Here is a 19,980-nt window from a genome sequence, read left to right as displayed (position 1 = left end):
AAGGCAAGAATAAAAGTGTGGTGATATTAGGGAACAGAGCACAGCAGACTCTAGAGAAAGGAGCAGGTCTGTGAAGCTTCAGTTTCCCGCTATGATCCAGTAGTTGCCTGCACCCTGCTAAACCCATGAAGGGGCTACAACGAGATACCCTGTCTGCAGCTGTAAAATGCCTTAAGATATCTTTGGGGCAAGAAATATAGCTCCTTGGTAGTAATTTTGTTAGATCTGAGGAAGTGCTGTCTGTCAAGGCTACATTTTATAAACATATTGATCTTTGTGAAGTCAATAGCACACAGAAATAGGGATTCGGCTATTATGCAATCAAGAAAATGGAAGAAAAAAATCAATGAAAGCATTTTATGCAACTTTTCTGTTGTGGTACTGCCTTGTAAGAATTTATTTCCTTTTCCAGGAGTTTTCCACAGGAGTCAGCTATAAAACCTTTGGGATTCACTGATACAAGCTAAATCACTCAATAAGGGATGAAACTGCTGTAAAGGTGCCCACAGAACAGCTCTGCAATGACTTACTCAGGTCAACTTCTCAATTTATTTCTGTTAAACTACTGTGAACTACTCAGGTGCCTGCACAGGCGTGACACGGGCACAGGCACTGGCACTGTGGGTATGTCTGGGGCAAACAGTCGGCACACACAGGTCCTCGTGGTGACCCCAACACTGGCAGGAGGACAGCAGCGCTGCCATCGGGTTACAGTACTTTGCTGTTTAGTAGGACAAAGGAGCTGCAAGAGGTGGTGATGCTTTGGTTCTTATTCTTGCATGCCTCTGTGCTGTGTTTGTAGGCAGGGAAGCCAGATGCGAAGAGAGTCAGTCAGATGCAAATAGTCAGAAAAGCTGTTCTAGACCGTGGGGAAAAGTACCAAAAAATACCAACTTCCCAGTGAAAAGAAGAAATGGAAGAGGAGCTGCGTATGTTAAAAAAGCAGACTATAGACTGGGGGAAACTGTCTGCAAGACAGAAAGTACTGAGCAACTATTTTCAAGAGAAACTTGAAAACTGAGCCTCAGATCTTGCTGGCAGGGCACAGTGCCATTGAAGTGGCCCGACGCCTACAGGCATTTGACACCGTTCACCACTTCAGCTTTTATCTTCTCACGTTCAAAAACACATAGATGTCTGCACAGGTGGACTGAAAAGGCAGGGCACAGGGAGAACTCCCAGGCAACAAAAAACGTGCTGAGGACATGGCAGGAAAAGGGAGAATGACAGTAGCTGAGAGGAAGGGAAAAAATATCTTGAATAAGATGTTACCTATAAAGGATAGCCAGTGTGTATGTGACAGTTTAATGTGCTCCCCCATCCAAGCAGCCTTCTTTTTTTTTGAGGAAAATACTCAGTTTTCCTTGAAGCTAGGATACCACCGCTGCTTGTACAAATACCACATTATTCTGTAACTCTGATGCTTCTTGATACTGGCTGCCTCTAAGAATGGATTTTCACTGATTTTGTCCTCAAATTGTCATTTATTACTACAAAAGTTGCAGTAATAATCTAATTCTGCTGGCAATTTTACTAGCTTGAATGGAGGATAATTACATCACGCTCATGAACTTTTATGGAAGTGAGAAAAACAGAGTGGTAGGTGCTTAAAGGATGGATTTCTCCAATGCTGAGGCTGAGCTAAAAGTGATGTATTCATGATTTCCACAAATTCTCACAGGCTTTGACTAAATCTCAAAAGTGTCTACTTAGCAGTGAATCAGAGGAAGGCACAACCGCATCCACTACAGTGAAATGTTTCAAGCTACCTTAAAGAATAATTCTGTCTTCCCCAGCTTTCATACTCAGAGTTTTATTCCCCTCTGAAAGCAATGATGAGTGAACAGAGCAGCAGCCTAGGACAAATACATGGGTTCTCCTGGCCCGTCACCGTGCTGTGATACTGAACTAACAACAAACACTTCAGTTTTCCCATTCCTGTATATGGAGTAATCTTCTTTATAGTTTAATTTGAGCTCCCTTTACTAAAATTGCTATATGGGAACTAACAATTATGGTTAGAAAGCTCCAAGTAAAAATTGGAATGCCAAACAGAAGCTGAACGTACTAAGCTTCGCAGGTTTGAGGGAATTGAATTTTTGGCTCTCTAAGGCAAATTGCCTCTATAACACAGATCTAGAGTCATTGGGAGGTACTCGTGCAAGGAGGTGATGTCACTTGAGAATAATGCTTTTGAGATATATTACTGCGTCACCGTAGAGGGGCAAAGTTGTATTTTAGGAGATGTAAAATAAAATGAAAGAATAGTTACTTGGCATTTGGTGTATTTGCTTAAGCAACTTGCAATTATCTTTGCTGAGCATCTTTAACAATGGCAACATGCTTTTGAACGAGGTGTCATGTGCCTTCTTGCCTTCTTTAGTGTGTATGTGCCCGATGTGTCATTGCCTAGAAACAAAAATATGGCAGAAATACAGTTTGGGTTCAGGCCTCTCACTCTAGAGCCTCTGAAGTACAATAGGTAGGAGCAGATTAAATGTTAAAACATTCATCACTCCAGAGCTTGCCTATACCTCAGGTTCTTGAAAGAGTATCCTGTTTATCCAGGCAGCTCATCTCTCTTCTTACATTGCCATTACTAACGCTGGCAATTTCCAAAAGGGAGTTACACCAAGGTGAGATCTGTTCTTTATGTGTGCCTTAAAATAATTTATGCTGAATCCAGAAACTGCACAAAAATACTTCACAAGGTAAATATAAACAGGAGGGTGTACTGCCAACACTAAGCATTAAAAAGCAGAATCGTTCCAGATTTTATTTTTCATTTTTTAGTATTTAATTTTAAAAGTGACTGCCTACACTCGTTGATGAACAATAGAAATTTCAGATTTTATATTCTCAGATTTTTCTTTGCAAACACAAAAATGTGATGACTGTATATGGAGATTCCCAGGCATCCAGTGTGACTTCAGGAGCTGAAAGTGGTAATCCTTCTCCCACAGCCGCATAGTGAGATTCGTGAGATTTCTAAGGGCAAGAACTCCACATTTATTTACTGGGAAACTCTTTCTGGCACAAGGAGGAGAAAAGAAAATAAAAAAAAGGGTCCCCAAGTAAAGCAGAGATTGAGAAGAAAAGGACAAAAAGGATGTGCATAAAAATAACAGATAATTTTGCAAGAGAAAAAACTTGAATCAAATATGGGCCAAGAGGGCCAAAGGGAAAGAAGCAACTTATAAAGAGCATTCTTGGGAAAGCGGGGCAGAAAAAGAATGAGGTACCAAGCTCCCCAGGAGCTTCCCAGACTTCACATGCCATTTTTTATTATTACCTGTCTTTGACTTTTAAAGCTATACACAGTTGGCTGGTTTATACCAGAAACAGGGACAATATTTTGGAACTAAGTCTGAACTAGTAATTCTGATAATTTGTGGTTTGAAACTGTGTAATTATAGCAGATAGCAAGAACAGAACTTTTGATTTTGGTAAACGGAACATTCCTACAAATACTGCAACAGTCACTGAAATTTCAAGAGAAGGAAGGATTTACTGTGACACAGCAAACACAAGGCCTGAGAAAAATGAACTTGGGAGGAGATACTGTATATGGGAAAACAAAAGAGGAAGCACTGTATTGTATTACAAGGTCATCTGCAAGGTATAAACCACTAAATTATAATTGCACTGTTGTATACTTCATTCCAGCAGATATACAGCAAATAAAATTTACTGAAGGGAAGCAGATTAAAAGGATAACAGAGTGCCCCTCTGTGGGCTAACACATCAGCAGGAGCCATGCACACATTTCAGGACCTCTCTTTTGTTGTCGCAGCCGAGTGCCAGAGATGTTGGTTGAAACTTTTAAAGACAGGAGAGTTTTCTCTCTTTTTTTTTTTTTTGTAAGCATTCATAGCGCAATCTACATTGATCCTGTCCAGAAGGATTTTCCTAACAGGAGTACATCGGCAGAGGAGAGTTCAGGTTTTATTGTCTCAGTACATAGGCACCAGAGAGTTCAGATGTTACTGTCCCAGTACCAACCAGTGCCACCCGCACCCCCGCCCCGCAGAGCAGATCTGACGGGCTCTCTCCGGGAGCAGGCACTCAAGGGCTGCTGCCCCGGCTCGCTGTAAAATGCTTCACAGCCGCGTACCAGCGAGCGGGCTGCGGTCAGGGAAAAGGCCCATTTGGAACAGAAATTCTGGTACCGCGTTTTCAGGAACACCTCCCTGAAGGAGAGCGCACCCCCCGTCCCCGTGCTGGCGGCTCCCCAGCCCCATGTGCCGCCCAAGGCCACCAGGCCCGGCCCTGCCCGCAGCGCCTTCCCCAGCCGCCACCCTCAGCTCCGCGGGGGCTGCGTGGGCCCCTCCGGGTCCCAGGGGACCGGCCAAACCCCCCGCCGCTTCCCCCGCGCCTCGGCGGCGCCCGGGACCCGCAGGAGGAGCCCGGGGTCGAGCCCCGCGGCCCGGAGGTAACGCCCGGTAGCGGCCGGGGCAGCTCGGCCCTGGGGCCCGGTGCCGCGGGGCGGCCGTGCTTCAACGCGCCGTGCGGGGCGCAGCCCGCCGGCACCCGGCCGCTCCCGCACCCCGCCCGACCCCGCGGGCGCGGCCCGGCCCCGAGGCGGCGCGGCCGGTGGGAAGGGGCGGGGTGGTGCCCTGGCCCCTCACGGGCCGGCGGCCCCCGGCGCCTGGGCCTGGCCGCGCCTGCGCAGCGCCTGGCGGCAGCGCGGCCGTGCGGCAATGGCGCAGGCGGGCAGGGCCAGCCTCAAGGAGCAGCGATACGACCGGCAGCTGAGGTAGCGCGGCTGCGGCGTGCCCGGCTGTGCGGGGCTCCGCCGTCCCGGCCGGGCGGGCAGGGGCTGCCGCGGTGCCTGTCGCCGCCTGTCGCGGCAGGCCGGGCCCGGGGCCGCGGCAGTGGCTGCCCGCTGAGGCGCCGGGCCTGCGGAGCGGGGGGGCCCGCCGGGCGCTGCCCTTGGCGGCCGCGGTTGCCGCCGAGCCCCGGGCCGTGCGCTGCGGCGGGGCTGGGGCCGGGGCTGGGGCTGGGGCTGGGGCTGGGGCCGGGCCGGCCGCGTGTGGGGCTCGCCGGGTCGGGGCCGGGGTCGCGGAGCGGCCGGGGGCGGGCGGGCCCGGGCCGCTCCCCCGTGCTGGCGTACGCTTGACGGTGTCGGTAGCAGTTGCCGTGGTTTGCGGCTTCTGTGCGGTAACTCTCTCCGCTGCGGCGGGTAACGTGCCTGTCCCTGTGAAATCAGGGCCGTCTGTGACCGAGCACCGACGGGTCCCGATGTCAGCTTGAATGCTATTTTATAGATGCTTTAAATATCAGACTACACTCGTCAAGAGGCATTTCCATCTGCTTGTGCGTTTCAGTGTCTTGTATTATAAATTATAAACGATACAGAAAAGGCATTAATCATAAGAACAGATGAAAAAAAGAGTGTTCAGGTTTAGGACAAAACGTGCCTAAGGAGTGTTTTGACTCCTGGTGATTTTTTTAAAAGTTAAGTACATGACAACAGAGCAAGGTGCGTGCATTCATATGGCGTAAAGATGGAAAGAACAAAGCGTCAGTAAAATCGGGGGGCACGTTAGAAACTTCGAAGTTTGCCACAGTACATTTTATTAGGGAAAATTTATACTGGTTAGTACTATTCAGCTTCTGTCAACAATGAATGGAAAGTAGCACACTAGCCTCCATTTGTAATTGTTTTCATTTCTTTCTTTGTATTGACTTTATGATGTGAAATGAAATAATTTCATAATTTTGGTTTCCATCCCCATATAGATTGTGGGGTGACCACGGACAAGAAGCGTTAGAATCTGCCCATGTTTGTGTGATAAATGCAACAGCAACAGGAACTGAAATACTCAAAAACTTAGTGCTACCAGGTAAATAGATACCTCCTCTGTATTTTCGTTGTAATGTATCTGTTAACTTCATAATGCCTAGTTGTTCATATTAATTATTTTTTTTTCCAAGGTATTGGTTCATTTACAATTGTCGATGGGCATCAGGTTTCTGGAGAAGATGTTGGAAATAAGTAGGTTTGTTATTGATTTCCATTACATTTTGAGAAGTAACAGGGTTTTATAAGTAGTTCCATCTCTATACTTGTTAAGAAGTCCTATAAAATACTTTTAAAAGCCTGTGTTTCTCTAAGTGTTTTGTGGTTTTGGATATTGACATATGCGGCGTGCACTTTCACGTTAGCTGCTAAATTTAACGTTTTTCTTAGTTGCTGTGTTTGTACCTTACAAATCTATGATAATGCAAGATTTTCTTGTGTTTCAGCATGGCTACATGTGTTTTCCATTATTTTGGTGATGAAGATAATTAACTTTCCATTAGTTTATCATTGTGAAAGTGTGACTGATAAGCATTTATTAGCTTTCATAGCTTTGAAAGACTGCGCAGCAGGGGAAAGGATAAGAAATTCTTTACAAACCCTGTTAAAAAAAAAAAAGTCTACTCATTCTAGATCACTTTCTCTTACGGTTGAGGTAAATACCTACAAAATTGGTCTACTTACAGGGGTTATATGAGGGGGAAGGATATTCCATTACATGCAGAAATTAATACTGATGAGTCCTTAGTTAGTCTAGTGAAAAAAAATCTGCTGTATGATCCTGGCTTCTAGAGGAGCTTGGTGTGTCTTACTTTGAAGGTTTGTGGCTTGGGCATTGAAAAGTTTCCTTACGAACCTAATGGTGAGGAAAATATAGCAGCAGTGAGAAGAAAAGCACAGTCCCCTTTGGTCTGTTGTGCATGAGTCAACAACATAGTCTGCCCTACACAGTGTAGCTTTAATGTTGTTTTTTTTCAAAACAAAATTGACATGTAGCTTTTTTCCTTGTCTCCTTTTCAGTTTCTTTCTACAAAAAAGCCATATTGGTCAGGTAAGGTGGTAATAAATGTCACTTTAGATGTATTGAAAGCATGGAAGTATTCCATAAATAGTGAAATACAGTAGTATGAGTAATGCTAAAACATGCATGTTTAAGTTAAAGTCGATTTACTCTGATGGAATTCCCCATGCTTACTTTTTAGTTGCTCGTGAGAAAATAAGCTCAATTTTGGCGAGATTGCACCAAAAAAAATGAATGCAACAGGGTTAAGAAAATTTTTGGAAGGGTGAGGTGGAAGAGCATTGAGGTTGAAGGAGTAAAGATAAGAGTAGAGAGGTAAACGGAGGGGTAATTGCAAAAAGGCATAGGGGACTCCTGGAAATTCTCCAGTAAAGCTGGATATTAATAAATAACTGTTATATAAGTTTTGTTTTTAAAATACTATTAAAAATGGTCTCAAACAAGTGCCAGCTGTTATGTGGTTTATTTTTTCTTCAGATAAGCAGGGCTTGGAATAAGAAACCCTAGCTTATGATGAAATTGTGTTGTGGTTTTTGGGGGGAGGTGGCAGTGGAGGTGTTTGTTTGGTTTTTTAGTATGTAACATATATGGTACTGTTATACTGTATAAATTACATTTCAAGTGGTTAAATGTTGTTTTGATTGTTCTGAAACAGAATCGTGCCCAGAGTGCCACTGAGCTCTTGCAAGAATTGAACAATGATGTTTCTGGAAACTTTGTTGAAGAGGTTTGTTTTTCTGTGTTAGTTGTACGTTTCTTGTTATGCAACGTGATAAAAGTATGAAATAATAGCTAAGTGTTGTCTTTTTAATGTTGAAATAGCTTCATGATAAAACAGCATTGGAGGAAGAAGATCTTAAGTTATCTGCAAAAAGTCAATTGATGTGCTTTAAACATTATTTTGTAACTTCATAATTGTGTAACTTTCACTTCACACTTTATGATCAATTTTGAACAGACAATGTGTATTCAGAAATTTTCAGTGTTTCCTGACAGTTTTTTTTCCCCTCCCTTACTATTTAGAGTGCAGAAGAACTTCTGGACAATGACCCTTCCTTTTTCAGTCGGTTTAACTTAGTGGTTGCAACACAACTACCAGAAAGGTAAAGAATCATCTAAAGTTTGATTTTGTTCAGTTGTAAAAGCGGGTTTCAACTGCAGGCTATTCTTGCAGGAAAACTTGGCAAAACAGAACTCTGTCATTGTGAAGGAAAATTACGGTAAATGGCATGTTTCTATATGTTAATACATAGTTTAAAATCTGTTTCAGATCCATGTGTGACTCCCAGGTGCTGTTTCAGGTGCATTTGTCTGTCACATACTTTTTTTGTAGTGAAAATTGTTTCTGGTCCAAAATCACTGTAACAAGTATTTTTCTAATGTAAAACCTATCAGATAATAGGGTATGTGATAACTTTAGATCTTTGGAAATTTATTTTATTGTTTGTATAACTCTTTCCAATTTACATGTGTATGTAATTATATTTCCCATATAAAGTTTGTCAAGACCAGAAGTTCTGGGGGTTGTTTGGGGTTTTTTTTTGATTTTTTTTTTTTTTTTTTTTTTACCTCTTGCTCATGAGAGGCCTCTTGTATGCTGCCTTCCAGTAAGAGGTGCAGATCAAGAATGACAGCTCTGAGTACTGAGAAACCTGGGGGAGAAGAACATGCTTCTGTTTCACCAGACATGCTGCCTCCACAGAAGCAAGATGTTGCTGGACGGATGATTGTTAAATCTTGCTTTTCTAAGGAAGTGGCTGTTCCTCCCCTTCCTTACAGCGGAGCTGGAGATACTGTCTCTCATAGAAATAAGAGCCAACTTGTATCTTTGAGGTGTTGATTCCCTTGCAAATAAAGTGTATTTCTTATGTGTTGTTCAAAAATCTCTCATTAGAACTGCCTCTACTGGAATTTACATTTGTGCAACACACAGATCTAATTATTTTTTTCACAACTCAAAGAAGTTTTTTGTTTGGTATTTGGAGCATTTGGGAGGATGGAGTGAAATATAAGTAAGCAACTGGATAAAAACATTTCTGCCCTAGTGTATGTTCACATATAAAATTATTCGTATATGCTTAGAATTATGGTAATACTAGTTCTCTCAGAAAGCTTCTTTTTCACAAATAACTCATATAAGAGTTAATGTTATAATTAACTGTTGTCCTCTTGTACATCTGGAAAAAAATTAAAATATGTTTTTCCTTACAGTACGTTGCTGCGTTTGGCTGAACTTCTCTGGAATTTTAATGTTCCTCTGCTCATCTGCAGGACTTATGGACTGGTTGGTTATATGAGAGTCATTATTAAAGAACATACAGGTTAGAGGGTTTTCTGAAATAAACACTTTTCTAAAAGGTTTAAAGCTTCCATATGTAATGTTAGTCTGAATTTTTTTTTTTCATCTTGTGATGTATTTGATATTTAAGTCTTACATTGTTTGCAGTTCATCACCAGCAGCATTCTTTGAGGAATGCATAGTAATTATTGAATTGCCACAAATAGTGAAATTTGAGATTATCCTGCTATTAAAGTTAAGCAAAACACTTATTTTGAGAATTGAGCAGTAAGTGAGAAGGTGATACACTGTATGTGATGTATAGCTCTGATTTGAAGGCTGAACATAACACAGTGAAATGCATTGTATAACTTTTTTCACAGTTATTGAATCTCATCCTGACAATACGTTAGAAGATCTGAGACTGGACAAACCATTTCCAGAATTAAGGGAACACATTCAGTCTTATGACTTGGATCATATGGACAAGAAGGTTGGTATGTGGTTTGCACTACATTCTCTAAGACAGATGCAGGCATAGAGCAGGGATGCTATGGAAGTGACTCTTGAGAGATTACTTGGGGTTTTGTGATGTCAGGTCTCACCTGAACCAGAGACAACTGTAGAATCAGTTGTGAGGTGCTATTTTTGATCTCTGCCCCAGTGTTACAGTGTGTATTTAAATCTTAAGCAAGTCAGGGCCTTGGGAGGTAGGGAATATTTTTGAATGACTTGATCTTTCGTTAGACTGATTCCCCCTCACTCCCTCTTTAATTTTTATTTTTATGATTACCTACTTATGCAGAACTTTGCAGTGTGGGTATTTCTGCACAGCATAAGTTCCACTCCAGAAAAATATTGGAGAACTCGGCTGAGACACCCTTTTTTTAAAGTAAAAGAATAATAATTTAATGATTTGTGTTGTAGTTAGAGAATGTTATTTCTGAATCAAAATCTGGAACATGTTCTGTGTTTCCAGAATAGTGGAAGGGATGTTAGGAGACATTTAAAATAGGTTTTTAATTTGTTTCCTGTTTTTATCTTTTCTCAACTTGACAAAGATTTCTCTGCTGTTCAATTACAGGACCATAGTCACACTCCATGGATTGTGATTGTAGCCAAGTATCTAACAAAATGGTTCAACGAGGTATGTTGCAAAACGGGCTAAGTCACCTGTCTATTGTTACTATTATTGTTGTTGTTGTTGTTGTTATTGATGTCTTTTCTAAACTAGGTGGTTGTTTTGGCACTGTGTAACAAAGATAACAAGGTAGAATCATTAAAAAAAAACCCAACTAATTGAAATACAAGTGAATGTATGTGAACAATGGCAGACTCCTAGAGTTCAGCAGTCTGAGGTTAGTAGTAGGTATTTTAAAGAAAAAATCTTTTTGTGTTTTTAAATTCAGAAAAGTGAGCAGTTGCCTAAGACTTACAAAGAAAAAGAAGCCTTCAGACAGCTGATACGGCAAGGTAATATATGGCCTAGGGGTCACCTACTCATACTGGCAGAAATATATAAGGCAGTATCTGAAAAATAATCAGAAGTTCTCTTGGGGTTAATTTATGAAAAATCTGCTGGCCTATGCAGTATGATTCTTCTGCTAAATGGTTGTTTTATACAGGTGGATCTTAAGATCGCAAACTTGCTTATAAATGCAGTTTGGCATTGTTTCATACTGTTTGCTGTTGAAGATCAAGAATGTGTTTTGATGTGGGTGGGAGGAAAGGCCTTAAGAGAAAATCCTGTAGAAGATGTTGGTATTTAACATGGAAAATGTGATAGAGGAAACCAGGTGGCTTTTGACACTGGAATTATTATTAATTGCAAGTTGGTTGGGCAGTTGACTCACCAAACTGCAGGTTATCCTTGCATCTCTGAATGACCAGTCGAGAGAGATTATGTAGCTACTGAATACACTATAACCAGTGTGTGAACAGATTTCATTGGTGCAAGTGTTTTAATCTAATTTTGCAGGTGCCGAAATTGACCTGTTTCTAGATCTTACAAATGCCTCTGTCTTAAATATTTGATTGTTGAATAAAAACATTAACTACATTTTTGATATTTCCTCACTTCACGTTGGCATATGTGCAAATTGCTGGGTGGTTTTGTCATCCTTATCCCCAGGCTGGGCCATGGAAATGTTCTGATCTCTAGTAATTACCTTTGGTTAAATCAGGTTTTTAGTAGAGTCCATTCCTTGGTCTGGCATGCTGTGTGGGTTCACAAGTATTTGCAAAATTTGAGGAAAAAAACCCCAACACATTATTGGGAATGGGAAGAGGATTGAACTGCCTTTTTATTTCCATCTACGTTAGTTTAGTTATTGTTAACTTTTATTATCTCTCACACACAAATAAACTGGTATTTTTGAGACAAGTAACTGCTATTAAACATCACAGGAAAATGAATTATATGCAGAATCTACTGCTAAAACTAACTACGTATACATCTTACTGATAATTCAGTTCTTTGCTCATTAGCTTTAATGCCACAAAAACACGCAGAGCCAGTCTGTTCTCTTGGTAAGACATAAATAAGATGTAATTCAGGGAATTGCATGTTGAATTTCTTTTCAATAAGGTATCTTAAAGAATGAAAATGGGACCCCAGAAGATGAGGAAAACTTTGAAGAAGCTATAAAGAATGTGAACACAGCATTAAATACAACAGAGGTAAAATAAACATTTATATGATAAAACTAAAGAAATTTCAACTGCTTTGTGTTTTTTTCAGATCATATTATGCACTTCTAGGACAGGAATTCCATTTGCAACATTTATTTTTAGGTAAAGCAGGATTAGTACAATTTTTAAATGAAATAATGTGAAGTAATACGGGACTAGAAATTCTAGAAATCAAAATTGACCTGCCAATTCTTTTTATTTCCTTACTCATGCAAGGAAGTTACTTTTTCTTCTTGAAGACTTGAATTCAAGTATAGAGTGAGTCAGTAACCAGAGTTCATTAGTAGTTCATTTCTGTCTTAGACTTTTGCAGTTTAGCCTGTAAAAGAAAATCTGTTAAGTGCTTGGTACAGTTACAAAGAATTGGCAGTCACTGGTGTGGATGATGTTAGACTGAAATACATTGCTGAGCGACCTGGAAAGCATTTGTGGAAATTGTGCCATATTGAAGCTGGTTGCTTCAATAAATACAGTATTTATTCTGTATAGAAATCAAGGGCTGCAAGGGAGCTCTGACTCAGCAAATTCACTACTTACCTCTTGAAGAAACATGTTAAGTTCCTTTTGTAAACTGATCAAGCTTAAAAACATAAAAATTGACATTTTCATTGTTTTAAATAATACTGAAGTAGTAACTCATGATTTAGAATTGAACTCTGATTTCCTTCATCTCTCATCCATGGTAAACTGTAAAAGCTGCATGGGGTAAAAGCACATTCTGTGATTCTTTCTAGATAACTTTTCATTTTCATTTGAACTTGTGCTGATCCTTGCTTGGACTGTCATGTTAAATCTCCCAAGGAAGCAGCAGGTAAAACTTAGTGCTGTCCTCTCAGCCACTACAAGCTGTGGCCCCGGATATTAAGGAGTGGTTTCAGTTTCTGTGCCAGGGTGAACTGCAGCAGTTAAGGAGTCAAAACACTTTACTTTTGCAGCCCCTTTTCGCTTCCCCAGCCTTTTATGCTCCTCTGCCTCTAGCAGGTAGGATGGGTAGCTGGGACTGGTAGTACCTTTTGCTGATGCTGCTACCAGGTTTGGTCTTTTTTAAATCTTCCATGTAGAAGATGGAAATAAGGTGAGATTTTTGTTTGTAACATTCGTCTTGATCAGAAGCATGTGCCTTGTTCTCAGGCAGTGCTACTGTTTGAAATGTGTCTGAGAAGCACTATGTAAGATTCAGAGAATATTTTGGCATGAATTTGATGTCACTTGCAGTTGGCTCACCTACGTAATGAGTGTTGAGATAATTCAAGAAATTGGAAGTCAAGTAAATAAACAACCCAATCCATTTTTTTTTTTCCTAGATTCCGAGATGTATTGAAAAGATTTTTAATGATGATTGCTGCATAAAACTCACAGAGCAGGTAATGAATAAATAAGAGTAAGACTTAAATATAGAAAAAGCATCATGAGTAACATTTGTGTACATAACTGTGTCTTGTGCATTTGCAGTCACCCTCTTTCTGGATTTTGGCTCGAGCTGTAAAGGAATTTGTGGCAAACGAGGGGCAAGGAAGCCTGCCTGTCCGGGGCACTATTCCTGATATGATAGCAGACTCCAGTAGATTTATCAAATTGCAAAATGTGTAAGTATAAAATTTTTTTCCTTTAATAGTTACTAATGATAGTAAGTAGTGATGACTTCACACCTCACAAAGTGCATGGAGTCCTGTATTTAAAAAAAAAAGTGCATATGTGGGGCTGGAGTGAGACGAGGTGTGGGAAGCACAGCAGCCTGGCACTATCTGCTGTCCGTATAGGTGTTATTTGCCGCTTGGAACCAGGGCCTAAGCCTTAAGTGCATCCCAGTTTCCTAAGGCTGGCTAGTAAGTGACTACTTTTCTTAGTTCCAGGTCCAGTAAAGGCTTTCCTGTAGGTACATCCCATAGCCCAGCTGCTGCTGTCCAAAGCAGATTGTTGCTTAAAGACAACCTTGTGGTTTTTCTCCTCGATATATATGTCAACCTGGGTACAGGAATTGTAGTTTACTAGTTAGTTCCTTCAAAGGGCATTCATTAGAATTGAGTGCTTGGTAGGTAAGGAAGGGCAGAGTCTTTGTGAGGGAACATGAACTGCAAATTCTGAACAGCATCAGTGCAGATCAAGATTTTAGGGAGACCATCTCTGAATGCGTGTATCCTCAACATAAACTTACTATTCCTGTGCATCCTGGACATGATGCAAACTGCTGGGGCAAAAAGACTGTCTTACAGTGTTACCACAGCTTCTTTACAGTTGATTGCTTCGTCTTCCTTTTTTTTATAATCTTTCGTGAAGCATTATCTTTCAGAAGACTCTAAATTTGTCTGTGCAGTTGTCCTGTTCAATTGTTTAAGTAAGAAAGTATTATTTCTAACATATTTTGATCGTTTCTTCATAGATTGAGACACAGCCTCTACTAGAAAAAGGATTTTGTGCCTTAATAGTATTTACTAATTAAAATAGAATCTGTAATTTTAGAGATGCATTCCTCAGAACTGTGACAAATAGCATTAAAAAGATGGATATAAAGAATCTAAACCTGTTACATGTCTAAAATAATTGATTGCTATTGCTTCATGGAAGTTGCTTTGTATAACGACAGTAAAGCCAAGAATTTGTGTCATTGTTTTGCTACATGAAACCATAATAGCTTGGATTTGCAGATACTCTAGCCTGCAAATCTGAATTCTGTAAGCATTAGTCCTGAATTTACAAATCATTACATACTTAAGTTCTCAATTCCAATAAGCATTACAGGGTTTTACTTTGCAGATAAAACAGTTGCAGTCCTTAAAGTGAGCTCTTAAATAGAATTTTATTAAATACTCTGTTGTTGAGGTGTTTGCATTGTCATAGTTATTAACAGAACTAATATGCTATGGCTAAAAATAGAAAAATACAGAAATTAATAAAAGAAACCCAATGAAGGACATACAGCTGTTTTACTGAAACTACTTAATATTCTTCCTCTGACTGTAGTAACATTAATTGTAATTTTAAATGGCTTCTAGAAAACTGTTCAGCATGTAGTTTTTAAGCCACATGTTTAATGAACAGCTCGGACATGCCAAAACATCATACAGGGAGGTAATAAGAGGTAGCTCACATCCGTTCATGTGCCTTGTATTTTATCTTCATAATACAAAATAAAAAGAACTATCTTCACTGTGAGGTCAATGGCTTTATACTCTAATTATTAAGACTTATTTTATTATTAACAGATACCGTGAAAAAGCAAAGAAGGATATTGCTGCTGTTGGTAACCATGCTGCTAAATTGTTACAATCCCTAGGCAAGGTAATTACAAGTGTTCGGCCATTCTGACAGGTTACAAATATTTTTTTCCCTGACATTCTGTACAGAAATAAATCACAGGAGACAGATATGAAAAGAGAAGGCTTAATTACCTCATTGTTTTCAAAAGGCTTAACTAAGTTCTAATGAAATTTAATATCTGTGGTCTGTTTTATTTATCACTTCTGGTTTGGCCGTATAAAATTAAGACATAAGACATACAGGGATGTATAATTTGCAGTTTAAGATAACTAGTTGTTCTTGTAAAAACAAAAAAAGCTATTTAGCAATTAATATATTAGTATCTCTGGAAATATAAATTCTCTGGTCATTGTATGTACTGGAATGAGTATATTCTCTCTTTTAGGCACCTGAGTCTATTTCAGAGAGAGAATTAAAATTGCTTTGTGAGTATGCTTGGATTCTGTTGCTGTGTTTATGCAAATGATCAAATAATACAAAACTTTAGAATTATAATGTTGTTAGTAACTTGGTATTTGAATTTTTTGAGTGTTTAGCAGTTGCATCCCTCATCTGTAGTGTAAGTAACATATGTTCAGCGTCTCTCAGTAGTGAGGCCATGAGAGTTGGCTTTTAAAAGATACAATGTTTTTTGAGGTTCAAACAACAGGTAGCAGTTGTCCTCCACTTTTGCAGGCTCTGAAAAGTTCTGGTAGTCTGAAAAGGTAAAACAGGGATGCAGTGAGCAGTATTGTTGATGGCATTTTAGGTTATGTCTGTTCTGGATATGTGTACATGTCCACACAGCAGCCTAGATGAGCATCCATCTCATGATCATCCATCCATGAGCAACTGGAAAATTGTTCCGTAAGCGCGTAGCCAAGAGCATGCTGCCTCCCTGTTGACATATCATATGCTGGGAGTTTTGAGAACCTCGCAGTTGCTCATACCCGAGTGCGAGGTCATAGCAGCTGCACATTGGATTGTTTCATAGCGATGATACTGAAGAAGAACCTTCTCCTGCTCATAGCTGTACTGTTAGAATGTTAATTGCGAATATGCGGGGCAGTGGTAGATGTCACGGAGAGAACCCATGTTCATTTGCAGCATGGAAGAGGCAAACATGAAGTTGATGGCAGTGATTGATGAATTACTATAGGAGAGCTAAACATGTGAGCTGTTACATTAACATGGCAGATATGTTTAGATTCTAGAAGTGAAGCGGCATGAAGTATTTCACTAAAATACTTGTGATCATAGACCTAAATGTAGTTTGATTGATTTTATGACTCCAGGCCACTGAAAGAAACAGAGAAGTGTTAAATGAAATTATAATTTCAGTCTTTCATGTTTAACACATCAGAGATACAAGTGTTTAGTAATTTGCGACACATTCAAGTAGGTAATGTTCTCCTTTCTGCATCCTCTGCTTAGGCAGCAACTCAGCTTTTCTCAGAGTAGTACGATGTAGATCTCTATCTGAAGAATATGGTTTAAACACCTTTAACAAGGATGAAATCAGTAAGTACTTTTTTGGCACCTACTTTAATTGCATTTTCAGCTTGAAATGGTTTTGTTATCACAAAGAATTGTTTATTACACGTGCTGTCTCATTATGCAGTTTTATAATTTGGTGTCAACTAGAAGTATGGGTTTTTTGAAGTCTAGAATGTTGAAATCAGTTTGATTTTGAAAGGTCAAGAATGGCATTAGAGACTGCATGTTTTGGGGTTTTTTATCATTGCAGATTTTATTCTTGATAGCATGTGATAAAACACAGCTTTCTTCAAATTTCTCTTTTTCTGTACCTCAGTTGTTTCTGACAGAGCTGGAAAGGTGCTTCCACCTGACTAAAGATATGAGAAAACTGTATTGGTCCCTGTCAGCTTATCTTTTCAGTATGCGAACTAGCAAACTAGTTACTTAATACTGCATTTTATTTTTTGAACCTGCATGTATTAAAAACTTTAAAAGTTGGAAATACTTTTTATCATAACTTTTTTAAATTAAGCTTATACATTTTGTCCAAAACTTTCAGAGGACTTGCATATACAAAGTGTATGCATTTTGTTTACGCGTACATTTTGTAATATTTATAACTTAAGTGAAAGCGCCTTGAACTAATTGGTAATATGCAATGTGATTTAAGTAGTTAGACTACTGAGCTGTATGTTAAGGGATTTAAGACCTGTTTTATAATTGCAGTTGTTAGTTAAATACATGAAGCATATGTTTCAAATCCCAAAATTACAAGTAAGGGGTATCCCATTTGATGTTGTAACAGCTGTCACAGTTGAAAAGTGAATATCTTTACTGAAGTTTATATCAAATACATATAGTATGGTTTTGTCATATACTCTGGAGTCAAAATTGTGTATCTGGCAGTTGGCTCACTGAGATCCTCAGCTGCAGGTTGTTTCCATTCAGACTTCTTTTTACTGCAGATTTTACAGTTCAATCACATGGAAAATACTTGATTTCAAGTAATACAAAACCTTTCTTTTCCCGTTTCATCTGTACTAGCTAACCAGTTCTCTTGCTGTTTGCAGTTTCTCGTATGGATAACCCAGACAGTGAAGTAGTGCTGTACTTGATGCTACGGGCTGTAGATAGATTTTACAAGCAGCATGGTAGATATCCAGGTATGTTAATACCAGAGTTACTTCATGTCATCAAAAGATATATGAAGATCCAATACTTACTATAATATTAGCTATAAGCTACAAATATGGCATTAGTTGTAGTTTTGTTTCCATATTAATGTGACTATAAGAATGTGAAAATTAAATCAAGATTTTTTCCTGTGTGGGAACTTAGGAAATTTGTCTGAATTTATACCACTGAAATGGGTTCCATGGGTTATAAATCTGTTCAGCTATGCAGTAATTTGTCGTTACAGTGAGTACCATCAACAGAATACTCAATTATTGTTATTACTGTAGTATTAATACTCCAGTATAGTAATCAACATAGAAACTTTTCAGAAAAATAAAATATGCTGCTATTTAAACCCATTAACTTTGAATATGAGTTACAGTTCTGTGATGAAACAGGTAACTTATTTTCCAGGTGTCTACAACTATCAGGTAGAAGATGATATTGGAAAACTAAAATCATGCCTTACTGGTTTCTTACAAGAACATGGGTTGTCTGTAGTGGTGAAAGATGACTATGTTCATGAGTTGTAAGTATTGTATCTTAAGGGTCGACTTTGTGGGTAAAATTGACCTGAAAGTACTAATTGTTACTTTGCTGTCCAGTTGTCGCTATGGAGCTGCTGAGCCACATGCTATTGCTGCCTTCATGGGAGGTAAGAATGCCACTGTATTTCTGAGGTCCACACAAACCAACCAACCTGCTGTAGTACATACTTGAGTCGGAAGCTCCGCTGTTAATTACTTTACAGTCTCTGCTCTGACTATACAATCACAGACTGTAGTCAAAGAATTAGAACAAAATCCTCCCACTTCATACTCCAGATGTGACATACAGAAAGAGACACAGCAGGGGTTTAAAGTCAGTAAAAGAAACCAGATAAACTTAAAAAATCTGAGCAGATCAATTCTAGTAGCTTAAAAATGTGTTTAAAAATAAAATGCTTGGAAGGCTTTGTGTTAATCCTTTAAATTAACACAATATATGTATGTTAAGTATCTATTAAATATAGATTGCTTACCTTAATTCAACCTGCAGGTATTACCAAAACTGAGTTCATTTTAATGGATGCTCAAAATTGATATATCGGTTAACTTTTGGTATTTGGCTTCATATGGTGCTGAAGATAATTATGTACTAAATACTCCATGGATGTAGGTTTCTTTTCCTGATTAAGTGAAAAATTGTATGTGCAGTGCATTAGAAAAATATGTGAAGATAACTATTAAAGAAATAACAGAATATTTCATGCTACAGCAGAACACAAAGGGATCACAGTCAACTGACCCTTCAGTTCATTTAACTGTACATGATTATTTTTTTTAATTGAACTTCTCTGTTTCATGTGGAGAATTCACAACTTGCATGGGTCTGTCTGCTCATATTTTTTACTCTGTGTGTGTACACATACACACAGAGAGGAAGTATGTACAGCACAGTGTATGTAAAGCTGACCTTTGGAGTAGCAGCTTTCTGAGCCTGTTGTATACTTAGGAGGAAAAAATGCCTTTCACTACTTCTAGGAGTTGTATCAGGTGCTTCCAAATTAATTTGTGTCTAGATAAATAAGTCTTGTACTGTTTTTTTAAATACGATGTGCTAACTACCTTCTGGTTTATATTTTTTTTTACAGGAGCAGCTGCACAGGAGGTTATAAAAGTCATTACAGGGCAGTTTGTAATTTTTAATAACACCTACATTTACAGTGGGATGTCACAGACATCAGCAACTTTCCAGCTTTAGGTTAATGATGTTGCATTTGTTGCCACCAGGTGCTGCTGCTGCTGTGTTCTGTATATACTGTGGTATTCTGCCACTGACGGGACTGTTCTGTATTGCCTGCGAATTAAAGTTCCTTTCTTTGTAACAACTTTATCTTTTTTTTTTTCTTTTTTTCCTGAGGACAAATAAAATAATACCAAATCCTGATTATTTTAAATCTAGAATTTTCTGATTCACCTTGAAAATTAAAAAGCAGCCGCAGCTGCTCGCGGGCAGGGTAAGTTACATTTACACATGAGTTTTCTTGGTTTGCAGCAGGGCTGAGTGTGTTTCCTCAAAGCTGCCCTTCAGCTGGCGGGGGGGGACGCACACAGGGGGAAAATGGCGCCTGCGAGGCGGCGGTCTGAGGAGGTAACGTGAGGAGGACTCGGGAGAGTTGCAGGGGCTTTTAGTGGATTCAGAGGTGTTACGGAGAGGGATTGCTGCCCGAAGGCTTCGGGTTCGGCTCTGTTCATCTGGTAAAAGGGGTGCTTTTTTTTCCACACCTGGGACGATGGCCGGCTGGCCTGCAGA

At 39.5% G+C, this 19,980-nt stretch overlaps 1 protein-coding gene across 2 annotated transcripts; it reads left to right on the top strand.

The window, feature by feature from the left end:
- The first annotated feature begins 4,625 nt into the window (after positions 1-4,625).
- On the top strand, positions 4,626-19,614 carry NAE1 (NEDD8 activating enzyme E1 subunit 1). 2 transcript variants are annotated; one of them, XM_040615337.1, is made up of 20 exons: positions 4,626-4,756; positions 5,743-5,846; positions 5,938-5,998; positions 6,824-6,854; positions 7,480-7,551; positions 7,848-7,927; positions 9,036-9,145; positions 9,486-9,595; positions 10,187-10,249; positions 10,512-10,575; positions 11,690-11,781; positions 13,098-13,157; positions 13,246-13,379; positions 14,997-15,072; positions 15,437-15,476; positions 16,465-16,551; positions 17,580-17,672; positions 18,100-18,214; positions 18,291-18,340; positions 19,319-19,614. In XM_040615337.1, exons 1-20 carry the CDS (start codon positions 4,701-4,703, stop codon positions 19,426-19,428), a joined length of 1,608 nt encoding a protein of 535 aa, XP_040471271.1. In that variant the 5' UTR covers positions 4,626-4,700; the 3' UTR covers positions 19,429-19,614. The 2 variants fall into 2 exon arrangements, with proteins under 2 accessions (XP_040471271.1, XP_040471272.1); XM_040615338.1 differs by lacking the exon at positions 4,626-4,756 and having other exon boundaries at positions 5,938-6,002.
- The last annotated feature ends 366 nt before the right edge of the window (positions 19,615-19,980 follow it).

Source organism: Falco naumanni, chromosome 15 (assembly GCF_017639655.2).
Source record: "Falco naumanni isolate bFalNau1 chromosome 15, bFalNau1.pat, whole genome shotgun sequence".
NCBI lineage: Eukaryota > Metazoa > Chordata > Aves > Falconiformes > Falconidae > Falco > Falco naumanni.
This window is presented reverse-complemented; position numbering and strand designations above follow the sequence as displayed.